This window comes from Brachyhypopomus gauderio, chromosome 16 (genome assembly GCF_052324685.1).
Source record: "Brachyhypopomus gauderio isolate BG-103 chromosome 16, BGAUD_0.2, whole genome shotgun sequence".
In the NCBI taxonomy this organism is placed as follows: Eukaryota; Metazoa; Chordata; class Actinopteri; order Gymnotiformes; family Hypopomidae; genus Brachyhypopomus; species Brachyhypopomus gauderio.
In genome coordinates this window covers 3,051,318-3,064,841 of record NC_135226.1, presented here as the reverse complement: position 1 = coordinate 3,064,841, position 13,524 = coordinate 3,051,318, and the positions used below count along the sequence as shown (strand labels likewise).

General features: G+C 42.2%; 1 protein-coding gene and 1 long non-coding RNA gene across 2 annotated transcripts; one reads left to right on the top strand and one right to left on the bottom strand.

The window, feature by feature from the left end:
- Positions 1 to 310: 310 nt before the first annotated feature.
- LOC143478393 (uncharacterized) lies at positions 311 to 2,370 on the top strand. The gene is made up of 4 exons (XR_013121739.1): positions 311 to 447; positions 580 to 702; positions 1,236 to 1,334; positions 1,774 to 2,370. It is a non-coding gene; the product is annotated as an uncharacterized LOC143478393 (long non-coding RNA).
- A 3,062-nt stretch (positions 2,371 to 5,432) lies between these two features.
- prrx1a (paired related homeobox 1a) lies at positions 5,433 to 12,277 on the bottom strand. Its single transcript, XM_076976375.1, has 4 exons — positions 11,429 to 12,277; positions 7,821 to 7,996; positions 6,690 to 6,871; positions 5,433 to 6,328 (listed from the first exon to the last, which is right to left on the bottom strand). The coding sequence occupies exons 1-4, from the start codon at positions 11,673 to 11,675 to the stop codon at positions 6,196 to 6,198; spliced, it is 738 nt and encodes a 245-aa protein (XP_076832490.1). The 5' UTR covers positions 11,676 to 12,277; the 3' UTR covers positions 5,433 to 6,195.
- Between the last annotated feature and the right edge of the window lie 1,247 nt (positions 12,278 to 13,524).

The window sequence follows — 13,524 nt, the reverse complement described above, 5'->3', positions numbered from 1 at the left end:
TGAATTTGGATTAATGTTCATCAATTATATGAATTGACAGAAACTTGTTTGCATGATTAATATGATGATTAGATAGACAGATACATTAGACAGACAGACAGACACACAGACATATAGAATTTCCCTCTCTGTTTTATGCACAGTACTATTAGTTATAAAGTGCTGTTTTCGTGATAGCTGTTGGTATCACGTTTACTCGTTTACTCGTGCTGGGTAATTGAAAAAGTAAACTTCAGGGTCCACTTTCACGTGCAACCGGGAAAATTGAAGGCAGATTGTCGAAGATTTTAGCCCAGTCCCAAATGGTGCCCTAAGACCTGTGGTCCTCCTCACAGCGATGTGAAGACCGTGGTCCACAAGCCCTCTGGAGGGTTTGGTCTAAACGCTTGCATGTGGAGTGGACTCAAGTCAAGGATATTGTACCTCAAACTGAAATTATTATCAAAGGTACTGTAGTATTTAAGTTACAATTAATAAACATTATGAATAATTGTTTAGTGGTGCAAATGTACTCATATTTTAATATTTTCTCTGCCACGATGTTCAGACTGATTGACATAAAGCCATTGACTCTGACAGGTCTTACGGAGAATCTTACGGCTAATGTCCGCTTCTGGCCCGCGTTCAAGCGCGTTTGTGGACCGCGAGTGGGCCGGAACCATCGAGACTACACCTGCCACCTTCACGTCACACGAATATGTGGTGCAGTAATAGTTCTCGTATTACTGAGAGTAACGTCGATAGAATTAATACAACGGTTCAACAAGCCTTACATGACAAACCATGGCTGATATCTACGCTTTTCCTGTTCACAGAACATTTTAATACATTGTTCATACTAGAATATGACAGTATTTTAGTATATAGTTGTTTTCTGTTCTTTCTCTTGCAACTCCCTTTAAAAAAAAGCTAAATATTTCCACCCCGTTTCATTACTGAATGTCATAGCTCGGGGCGTAAATCAGAGGATCGTCGTTTTGGCCACAGGAGCTGATTGTAGTGCAAATGACGATGAATTATGATAAGGCGGCACAATGGGCAGCCCTGTTCGCGCGCGTTATGAACGCGCCCTCTTAATCAGCGCGCGGAGGAAGGTGCGGGGCCTCAGGGACAGATGTATAATATCCAAACTTCCTTCCATGGACCCGGAGCTGCGGATTTATGGCATGGCTACTTTGTTAGAAAAACTCTCTCATGGCCCTGTTCCGCCTCAACCTGTTTTCCTTCTCCTGCAGTTTTAGTGTTGTGTTTACTTGGGAAGAAAGAAGAGTTGGCATGTAAGAGAAAACTCTGAAAGGGCCAGCACTGTCCAGCGTAAATCTCCCAGAGCCAGGGTGGGTAAACAAAAACAAACAAATAAACAAACAATCTGTTCATATAACAAAATGAAAGTGAATCCAGTTTCCTCTGACCCAGGCATTTTATAAAAAACTTGTTTTTATGCAAGTATAGTCTGATTATGAATGCATCATGATGTAACATTAACCTGATGCAGTATATATATTTAATTCCTTTGATGTAACATTCAAGACCCTCATTAGAAACCTGAACATGAATTCCTTATAAATCCTTTCCAAGATAATAAAATGTAAAGCTAATGCGTTATAGAGGCCACAGCTATTGTTCCCTATTAGAGACACACGTTTCCCCCAGTGTAATGTGTTTCGACCTAAATGTCACTCAGCAATCGTTCTGTTCCGTAACACATTTCCTTACAATGAGCCGTGACAGGCTTTCTAATATGACAGACACACAGTTGTTCTTTTTCACCAGGAATATTAAAGCACAGGGAGGTGCCTGTTCAAGCTGTTTCCTGGTCTGGGTGTGCTGGGGGGACTGCAGCCAGAGCCCACAGTGCTTTGATGCAACGTTCCTCAGACTTGCGCCGAACTGTTCCAGAAGGCGTGATTAGCTGGGGATGTCAGCTTCAGCGTCTGCTCTTGCACGCCATTTGGAGAACGCTGTCAAGAAAGCTGGAGGTTGTTTGAGGACAGGCTGTCTCGGATCGCCAGAACTGGTGTCTTCCATTTCTTTTGTTAGTTACCCCAACATCAAAACTTTGTCATAATTGCGCCAAAGGACAAATGATAATGTGACTCGGGGTGGATTGTTTGTGTAATTCATTTTGGAAGATTTGCTTGAGTATTTGCAGTTACTGTAATTTTCTCTTACAGTTTTCTTTACACTTCAAACACAGCTGCCCTGATAAATTACTTAACATGACATGTAATTCCCAGCTGAATACATACAGTGAACATAGTGTCAGATACTAGGAGCAAGAAGAGGTTCTTTTAACTGTGAGCTGTCTTCCTCACAATGGCACACAGGGACTAACAGTTGCTTTCTGCCTGACCTCATAAAGAATTTGTAAGAAATTCAAAGGAAGGCAAATTAATAAAAAAAAGAAGGAAATCTGTGCTGCATGTGCTACATGACTAGGCCCAAAAAAATTGAATTTTTTTAGAAAAAATACTGTGAAGGACATTACGGAGATTAGAGCGGTTTTCTTGAGCAAAGTACACTGCAGTAGTTTAATGTTTCGAGAGGATCAAACACATGTGGATGGTCAGGCCCGACAGAAAGGTGTGTGACCAAATAGGGGAAACAGCATGAAATGAAAAATGGTTCACGTCTAGAATAATCAACATATTTAAAGGTAGTTGACAGACCAGATAAGAACACAATCGTAGTCCCTTGCCAGATCCATGCTAGATCCCTCTCCCTATTGCTCTCTCTCTCTCTCTCTCTCTCTCTCTCTCTCTTTCCTTGTCCTCTCTCTCTCCCCTTCTCATTTCTTCCTCTCCGACTGTCTCCTCCGTAATGTGCTCCAGATGTGTGAGTTGACTGGGGTTTGAGGTGCTCACTTGTCATCCACGGAGCTGTCCATCCGGAGAGAGGCACCGTGGGCGTGCGCCAGGGTTGGGGCGGGCTGGTGTGAGCGGGGCAGGCAGGGTTAGGGGGGTGCGGGTCACAGCCAAATGACATCTGGAAGCACTTGGGGTCAGTGAGCTGAAAGGTGAGATGGACATAGAGCTGTGGGGGTCTTGGAGGGGGGGGGGGGGGCACCAGAGACTTCACGGGGTACCTACAGTGACTGGGACGTCACTCTCAAAGCTTCACCACAAACAGCGGGGCGGGGACAGGAGATAAGGTGGGGGAATGAAAGGATGTGTGAATGAACAGATATCAGTAATCACCACGAAAGTGGCTATTACTCCTATAGAGATGAGCCTTATTAGAGAGTTTAGTTTTAGTCCAAAATATCTGATCAGCTGGTGTTTTCTTTTGCAATCAGTCTTCCCAGGAGGGGAGACCTCTGATGCATGGTTTCTATAGCACTTGGCTGTAGTGATATGGCAAACGGGAAGTATTACTGATGCCTTTCAAAAGGGCTTTAATGTCAGGCAGTAAAATACATCAGTCCAACATTCTGCATGAGTCATTAAGAACCACCAACAAGTGACACTGTTGAGTGAAAAGTCTTTAAGGCTCATTGACCTGGATATAAATGACTGAAGGAGGCAGTGTCAAAAAATAGATGTTGAAATAGGAAATGACTCCTGCTCCAAAATGAACATCCAGCACTTCGCAGGTCCCTGGAGGACGACAGTATTTGGAGAAGGTCTGACTCACGATTCAGCCGGATCATAAAGATCCCCTCTCCAACTGGATGGAGCTGACTGAGTTCGAAGGCAGGGCATGAAAGGCATCATCATCGGAATTATTGGAATTTTAATACGAACTAATTTTCTTAGAGACCAGATTGGGATTATTGCGGAATGCGGAGTGTTCTGTCCAAATGCCCGAGTGGACAAGACTCCTCCATTAATGTAATCTGATAGTTCTGGGACCTACAAATAAGAATTAATTTTGTAGCTGAACATGACATGAGAGCTTGTTGGAATCCGAAGATGACCACGAAGCAATTCAAAACAAAATCTTACTATCAAGAGTAATGTTCACGAGCATCAAGATGAATACCCAGAATGCAATGTGAACCAAACAGAGAAGAAGATAATGCACATCTGCTTTTATATACATGTTTTATATACATATATTGTTTACATTATAGGGAGTTAATTCCTTACATTGTTCTTAAGGAGTGAATAATTGGTTGAATTAGAAACTACTATGTAATCAGATTAGTGTAGTTTATGGAATAGTTGTTCAGTTCTGCTGGTTCCAGTGGGCCAGAATGCTATACTGAAATGTAAGGATTTTCCAACCGAGGTCCCAATCTACTCTCTCTTATTGGTTAAGCCACTGTCTCTAAGGTCATCTGAGGTCACATGCAATCAGCAGACCAAGGGAGCCGTCAGCCATATAAACAAGCCTGTGTCAACCGTTTGAAAAACACCCCGTGGCCACTTAAACTCAAACGAGTGCTTCCTGTCCCATAAACACCGTGTTTTGAAAGTAAACATTTCTGCGCAACAAAAATTTTACAGCCAAGGCCCCATGGACAGTCTAAAGGAATCAAACTTCACCGCACAACATCAAGAAGTCCATCGTCAGGTAATAAAACACCGCGGCAGCTCTCTGGAAGTGTTCAGGCCGCTTATTTTTCTCCTTGGTCTTAAAAGCTTTTCTCTGCAATCTATATCCAAAGCAAATACACAATCAGTCTTATGAGGAGGGCGTGCGGGGGAGGGGTGGTGGTTCAGGGACGTAGGAAGAATATGTGTTTGGAGGGTTTCAGAACGTCGTACACCCAGGGAGGCGTCGTCTGTCATTTCTCCTGTTCCGCCGTCGCAGGGACGAGGAGGAGAGAGGGAGAAGGTTTGTTTGTGGATGGGCGCATGCTGTAGCAACTTCTACGGTTTCGCACCAAGCCCCCTGAAGTCACTGTGTGGGGTTTTATCATGTTCAAAGGTAAATGTTCGGAGAGAAAAAGAGACAGAGACCGTTTCGGGGTTTCCACAGCCAGCCGGAGTAGTTACGCTGCCGAAGGAATGCACAGAACATCTGGACATCTGTTTCACTTACACTGACCCCTTCAGATTGAGTTTCTGAAATATATCACCTGCCCTGCTTTGAACTTTAGGCTTTAAAAATATTTTTAAATAATAAGAAAGTCCTTAACAGAAGCGAGAGGGTTCCAGCACTACATGCTTAGACCTGTGAAAAGAGAGAACATTTCTTCTAGTTTTATTCTAAAATCTGCTGAGGGTAAGATCATTGAGAGAGCCGTTTCTGCTGAGGTTCACAACCGTTGCCTGTAACAGCTCAGAGAAGCAAAGCTATAGGAAAAAATGACAGCATAAACTCATTATGTCACAAAGATGACATTTCTCGTTTTCTCAGCGCCCTTTTAACGGCCTGGTGTGTCAGCTTTTTCAGTGCTATTCAGGCCAGCAATGGCTTTCGATGAAAGATGGAGAGATTGTTTCTGTTCCATAACCCAACAATCCTGTAAAACTTTCAACATTACACTGCTTGCACATGTTTTATTGCAAAGGAATATTACAGGTTTAGATACTCAGACAATGTACACAAGGCTTCAAGGCTTTAGACTCAGGAGCGATGTCCTTGTTTAAAGATAACACAGAGCATGACATGAATCTAACGTTACATACGACAAACGTGTCCTCAGCCACAGCACGTCAATCATATAAACCCAAAAGTGAAATCAGAATATGTTCATTACAAAGTTATATTTTACCTTATTCTAAAAAACAAGTCTTTGCCATTTACAGTCTAAATAAATTGCAATGAATGTCTTGGGGAAAATCAAGAAGGCTGAAGGCTTCCAAAGAGACTGCGAGAGACTGTTGCAGCTGAATTCCACAGAGGTCATCGGTTCCCAGCGGTTAGCTGCAGTCTCCAAGACTCCAGAGCACGTCTTCCCTCGAGGGGCTACACCCATGGCCGCCACAGAGAATATGAAAACACAAACTTTCCATTTTGTGTTTTCAAAAAAAAAAAAAAAAAAAAAAGCCAAAAGTTTCCCCATATGTCATCACCGACTGCCAGAAACATGACAACATCTTACGTAAATCAGTTTTAGAAAATAGTTTTTTTTCTGTTTTAGCGCTTTGGATAATCTATTTTTCCTCCGTTCCTTTTGGAGGAGACGGTTGAATGGCGTCGCGCGCCTCGGCACAGACGGAGTACGTTCGTGCGCGCGGTGGCAGCGTCTTTGGCGGGGCTGACGGGGGCGGCGTGCTGCTAGCTGCCCTGGACGTGCGAGCCCTCTCAGTTCACCGTGGGTACTTGGTTCAGGCTGTATTCCTTGGCCTTCAGTCTCAAGTTGGCGATGCTGTTGGCCATATTCACGCCTTGGGCTGTGTTGTTGCTGGAGCACGACGGGGAGTAGCTTGCCATGGCACTAAAGGGCAAAGGCCAGCACTGAAGGTCAGAAAGGCTTTGTTTGTTTGTTTTGTTGTTTGTCAACAGAACACTTTTGATCAACACAAATTTAATATCTCATAATTCCATTTCCTTGCACGGATAAATTAAAATGTCTGAAATTCAGGCAAAACTGCAAAATAGCCTTTACAAATTTCATCACATGAACTCTTTGCAATCAACTGCAACCACAACAGCATTAATCATGGATAAAGAATGTGTGCGAAGGCCAACACGTGTCAAACACATTACTACATTTCAGAAAGCTAATAAATATACTACGAGCCGGTCAGCCAAATTGGCTTGATTCGTTCCTGGCTTTGGCAGGCGGGGGGGGTTACCTGTATGGGGGGGAGCTTCCCCAGGACAGGTAGTCACTGGGTCTGGGTGCTGGGCGGGGCACAATGGGCTGCTCCACGGACGTCACGTCTCCTGAGTAGGACTTGAGGAGAGAGGCGTTTTTGCTGGCCAGCATGGCCCTCTCGTTACGCCGGAACTTGGCGCGTCTGTTCTGGAACCACACCTGCGAATACGCGGGAGACGGACCTTCATGACCAAAGGGCAGAAGGGTGGTGGGGAACTTGAACATCCTCACGCTCCTCACAAACATGACAGGAAACAAAACGAAGCGATAAACGTGTGTGACTTCAGGCCTTCACATCTGATCAACGATGAGTAGAAGTCACTGGCGAAGAAGACATCGGATATTACGCAATGTGATGTGCATGGCATTCGTAAAATTGTTCTTAAAGCTTCACGTGATCCTTGAGCGCTAGACAGTGATGGTTTAGTGGCAGACAGCTTTGCATGGGATTCCTGAATCAATCTACTTCAGGTTGCCAGTACAGTTAAAATTACAGGCCTGCATTTCCTCATTCATTCATTCATTCATGCTTTCAAAAGTAGCAGGTGGCATGCACTTTCCGATCTGCAGCTGTTACACATGAAATGACACACAACCTGGCAACATCACACAGAAGATCATCTTACATGTTCTCCATATTTTCTAGCATTACTTCACATATTCATACATTCACAGTGCACACATTTTTAATTGCTATAGAATTCAAGAACTTTAACAAACCCTCATTAATTAAACTTAAATGAGTCAATAAATGAATAAAATAAAAAAAACAGGCAAACAAGACTCCCAAATCCTTTTGTTTTATAGAATACTGTAGCAGACTCCTATACCCACTGGATGAAAACCTTTCACACTATGCCAAACCAACTAGATTAAAGAGAGTTTTTTCCTCTCCCCAGCCAGTGTACCACTCAACAAAATGTGACATTCCATCAAAGTTGAGAACTTAGCTTAAGTGAACTTGTAAATGTTAGGTAGAAACATTCCTTGCTGGTCCTTAACACAATCTTGACAAGAGGATTTAACCGGTTCTCCTGAACGAGAAGTGTAGTCTTGCAGTGCCTGTGTGTGGTGACGGGTCATGACGGTGGCGTTTGGGGTCACTGACCTGCACACGAGCCTCAGTGAGGTTGACCCGGCGTGCTAAGTCCTCCCTGACGAAGGCGTCTGGGTAGTGTGTTCTCTCAAACACTCGCTCCAAGGCCTGGAGCTGGCTGCTGTTAAACGTGGTCCTGTTCCTCCTTTGCTTACGTTTCTTCTTCTCCTCCGAGTTGAGCTGCTCATCTGAAGCGCACGCACGCACACACACACACACACACACACACACACACACACACACACACACACACACACACACACACACACACACAGACACAAGCACAAACATTAAGTGATGATGGTGAAATTGTCTAATTGAAATACCTCAGTGTCCTCATATCATTTTTTTTGCTAAATTAATTAAAAGCTAGGAGACCTAATTTGCTCGCCAAAAATTAATGTATGGATTCAAAAATGAATAAAATGGATTTATTGTAGTTACCTTTATTCAATCTAGTTTTGTCATCTGTACTAAAAGGTACATTATACATTATATATAAATACATATTGTTAGGATATTTTAAATGAGTCCATATATATATATATATATATATATATATATATATATATATATATATATATATATATATATATATATATATATATATATATATATATATACACTGCTCAATAAAATAAAGGGAACACTAAAATAACATTTCTACCTGTTGTCTGTTCCATTTGCACAAGAGCAGTTGAAATTGATTCACAATCAGTGTTGCTTCCTATCTGAACACGAAGTGTGGATGACTTGGAGTTAAATTGTGTTGTTTAAGTGTTCCCTTTATTTTTTTTTTGAGCAGCAGTATATATTTACATTAGATTTTACAGTATGATCAGTTCATCAGTTCAAGACCAAAACACATGCTAATAAAACCTGCCTGAACTGCAAACTCCCCAATGCTGAATTAAAGCTTATCACACACTCCTTGTCCACCTTGACTTAAATAAACAGTACAGGTTTCATTCTGGGAATTTTGCTGGGTCATGATCACAAAACTGAATCACAAAATTTCGCTTTCCCGCTTTTCTCTCTGAGTGATATTCATAGACAAATGCATGTGAAAGTAAAATTAATTAAAAATGTTTGTTTTAAGTTAATGATTTCATTTCGTTGCTGATCGTTAGAAAGAGCTTACATTGTTTCACCAATGTCACTGACTTCTAACGTGTTGATAAGCGTTCTAGCTTCCAAAGATAATTTTGAAATCTGTGCTAAAATATTTACCCAATCAAAAAGACAGCTGGAAAATACTATGTGCCGTAAAATAACGTGTTGTAAAATAACAAACGACAGTAGGCTACAATATACCGTTCGTATTGACGCATCATTAGAAGCGATAACAAAAGAAGAAAACAAAAACATTCGTTAAATAAGTGCATTAGAGCAAATGTTTATAAACATAAACATATATAAGTTTATTTTGGCGTTGGGCTTTTTTGCTAAACAAAAACTGCTATAAATTTGGTGTCATTATATGTTACAAGTTTCAGAAAACTTCGTCAGTCGAACCTAAAGCCATTTATAACGTTTATAACATTTAAACCACATTATTTCGAACTGTTTTAGCGGGCATCACAGGTCTGCAAAAACAACCCCCGCCGGCATCAAATCGGGGTTACAGAGAAGCCTCGATAGTGTGCCAGTCCCTGTCAGACGACTTTCTTTACCCCCAGAGACCGCAAACGAGGGTAAGAAAGGCGCTCATTGTACAGACACACGTCTTGAACACATCAATCAGCTCCTGGAGAACCTCATAAACCTTCAGAGTGACTGAGAGAAACATCCCGGTGACGAATTGATTCGCCTCATCTTTCCCAAAGCTGTAACTCCAAAACAGAGATTAAAGAATGGATCCCATCTTGTTAGAGGCTATTAATTAGAGTCTGTATCATGACATTTACGACTATTTATATAGATGACCGGCTGGTGTTATACCCGGCTTACCCAGTGCTGTTGCAGGCCTGGTTAATAAGGCCCACAGTCTAGCAGGCCCATTTTAGGGCTGTGTTGCTGAAAGCTTACATGTACCGTAATCATTATGTACCGTAAACGGTTCATAAAATTACGCAGAATTACTCTAGCTACATAAAAATGATTCAATTAATTTCATATATCAACAAAATCGTCACAAAGTTGCCGAATAAAATTTATTATACAAATAATATAAAGGTTAGACCTAATTTTACAATATACAAAACGCTGCACATCAAGTGGTAAAGAAGAAAGAAAATGCACCTTAGACAATGAGCCTCCTGCTAAAATAATTGGTTTTATAAAATAGGAAATTCACTTAAAAGTTTTTATTCTGTAAAATTAAAATGAGAAATTATGCCTATATAAAATATTTGGGGCATTTAAGCTATTTTTCTTACATTTCTTAATTTTTTATTATGTAAACATAGATGAGATAGTTTTACTAAAAGTCCTAAAAGATGTAATTAGCGTCGGCCTCCAAGAGACATACTGTGTTATTTGTTTTCACGTAGGACTAATTAAATTAGGTTAGTGTAATAACAGCACAAGTCAAACGTGGACAACGCCCCCTCCCCCGTATTTCTCAAAGGCTCACAAGAAATATGTTAAAACAACAATGAAATGTACATAATCAAAAATGTCTATGATTGTAAAGTGTAGGCTTTAGCACTGAAGGTATAATATAAAAGAATGCGTGAGTGAACCTGGATCAGCTTCAATAAATAAATAAATGGACAGATAGATGTGTGTTCAAGCTAACTCGATGCAGCCTGTAAACTCTTAACTTACACTATATTCTTTTTGTTACTCACGTTTTAGTGGTAGTCCCTTCACACTTTATTACGTGGATATTTTTTACTTAGGTCTAATCTTAATACGAAGCTTACTGCGCTGATTTTGATATTAAATACGACATTATTATACGAATATTAATATTTCGTATAGCCAGAACTAACATGGATGATTTATACAGTATTATCAGACTAAACTGTACAAATCATTTAACTTTAACCTTTACCACCAGCCTAACGATTTCTCGTGGAGTTTACGTGCAAAATAAATAAATAATAAAGAATAATGAAAAATTACGAAAAATAGCAACATGCTACAGTAATAATCAGATGTTTTTTAGAAACAGGGCTCCGTGCAACACAGGAAGACGATAGCCCTGCACTAATGAGGCAGCTCTCTCTTCATTAAAGTACTCATTATAGACACCAGCACAGACGTGAGAGGGAGTCACACGTCGCTCTCTTACTCTCTCTTCATTAAGGTACTAATTACAGACACCCGCACAGACGTGAGAGGGAGTCACACGTCGATCTCTTCATTAAGGTACTAATTACAGACACCCGCACAGACGTGAGAGGGAGTCACACGTCGATCTCTTCATTAAGGTACTAATTACAGACACGAGCCGACACGTGAGCGCGAGTCACACGTCGCTCTCTTCATTAAGGTACTAATTACAGACACGAGCCCACACGTGAACACGAGTCACACGTCGATCTCTTCATTAAGGTACTAATTACAGACACGAACCCACACGTGAGAGGGAGTCACACGTCGCTCTCTTCATTAAGGTACTAATTACAGACAGGAGCCCACACGTGAGAGGGAGTCACACGTCGCTCTCTTACTCTCTTGCTGCGTGGTGTCGCTGCCGCTGGTCAGGCCCGGAGACTCCAGCATACTCCTGCCCGCCTCTCCCGTGCTCTCGTCCGCTTGGCCTCCCACCATCTCCCTCGCTTCCTCCAGGTCCAGCAGGTGGCTTACTGAAAAGTTTTTCTTAGCCTGTAAATGTTCCAGATTTGCAGTGATGGGATTCTCCAGGCGGTTCTCCAGCGTGGCTGCTCGGTCCATTACATGGGCATAACTAGAAGTCATGACGCAAACCGAACAAGGGCGTAAAAGGCGACTGTGTAAGATGCCCCAAATGTTTGTTAGCTACAACCAACATCGATTTGTTCTGAATCAAAAGCAAGGAACCTAAGTTCGACACCAATCTTCTGCTTGTTGCTAGATCCAAATGGCAGTCCCGCGTGGATCCAAGCCGAAACTCTTTTCTAATCACCACCCCAAAACTTTCAGCGTTAACTTAGAAACCATGCACTGGAGTTTTCTTTCCGGAATAGCGCCACAACGCAACAAAATCGGAACCCTCCAGGTTACAATCTATGAAACCATGTGGCTTCTCCGATGACTCCAGGTCTTAATACACGATCAGACGTTGTCTTGACATTCCCGCAAAAGTCTTGACTGTAGCGGTGACTTCAGCCTGCGGGAATGGAGTCCGGACGGAGCTGCTCTCTCTTCTGGGCACCGAACCTCTCTGTTACTTCAAACGACTGGGACTAGCGCTAAGGGGGAGCTTGAGAGCAAAATAAATGAGCATTTGAAGCCCTTGGGAAGGCTGATGGACGTACAAGAAGCCCTAATTACGTGGCAGTGTTTTTCCCTGTTTCTGACGTTGAACAGAGTCCCGTCCTCGCTCCTACGCAACGATCCCCACCCCTGTGCGCTCACACACACCACCACAAAAACACTCACGTTGGAATCTGGAAATGCAGCCAATAATCATTATAGTCGGCTTAAAATGGTTTATATGTTTGGTTTTTTTTGTTTTGTGTGTGTGTGTGTGTGTGTGTGTGTGTGTGTGTGTGTGTGTGTGTGTGTGTGTGTGGGGGTGGGGGCGGCGTAAAGGTTAACATTAAAGCTTAAACGTAACGCTGCTCATTATATAAGTCGAATGAGTGGAGACATCAAAACGTGTCATCATTCTCTTGTTTGACATTTAAATGTTTTCTGTTTTACAGAATGGCTTTTGAGCGGATAATTGAACCTTTGCGTGCGCTATTAGCCAATCTCTCGACAGGAGGGGACCGAGCTCTGCGTGTGTCGCAATGGCAGGAGCGCAGGCTCCAAGCTGCCCCCGTTAGACGCCCCCCCCCCCGCCCCAAACCCCCGCCCCCCCGGTCTGGGAAAAGAACACTTTATGCCATCAAAGGGGGCGCAGATTGAATCCAGATGTGCGGTGCCTCTCTCGTTCTTCCCGTGCATTTAATTAAGGATCTTGGATTGAGGAGAGTTTTCTTCATCATTAGTTTCCCCCCATAGCCCGAGTCTCCGCGCGCAGGCTGCGCGTGCCAGCGCACAAAGTCTTTGTGTTTTTACTCTTAAATCAGCGCCGTATCTAAACTGTTGACTTCACGTGAAAGGAGGCCGTTATTCGGTTGTATTTATAGCACAGGGGAAACCAGTGCTTCGGACATCTTTGGGACCCAATTAAGTCAAACAAACAGCCCTTTATTATTAATGCATAATGGGATAATATCGGTTTTACCTATAACTGACTTTAGCCCAAATCCGTTAAATGCGTGGACATAATAACCTAGCACTACACTTATTCTGGTTTGTAGGAGAAATAACAGTCTGGATATAGAAATGGTTAAATCTATTAAACTAGGGCTTGTCAAATATCTGTTTACAAAAAAGCTATTTCTTGTTCACTTCTCATACGTTCGCTTGATTTGTTTACAAGCCTTGTGGAATACACTTGTTCTCTGTTCAGCAAGATGACAATTTTTAATAAACTTGGGAGAAAATGGGACATTCTCAATAAATGTAACTATTAAAAACGAGTTACTCAGAATACTCCAAGCTAGTGGATAGTCTGTATGGGCCGTGTTCTCGGAGATTCACATAAAAATTATTAAAATGATGCTTGACCTAAATT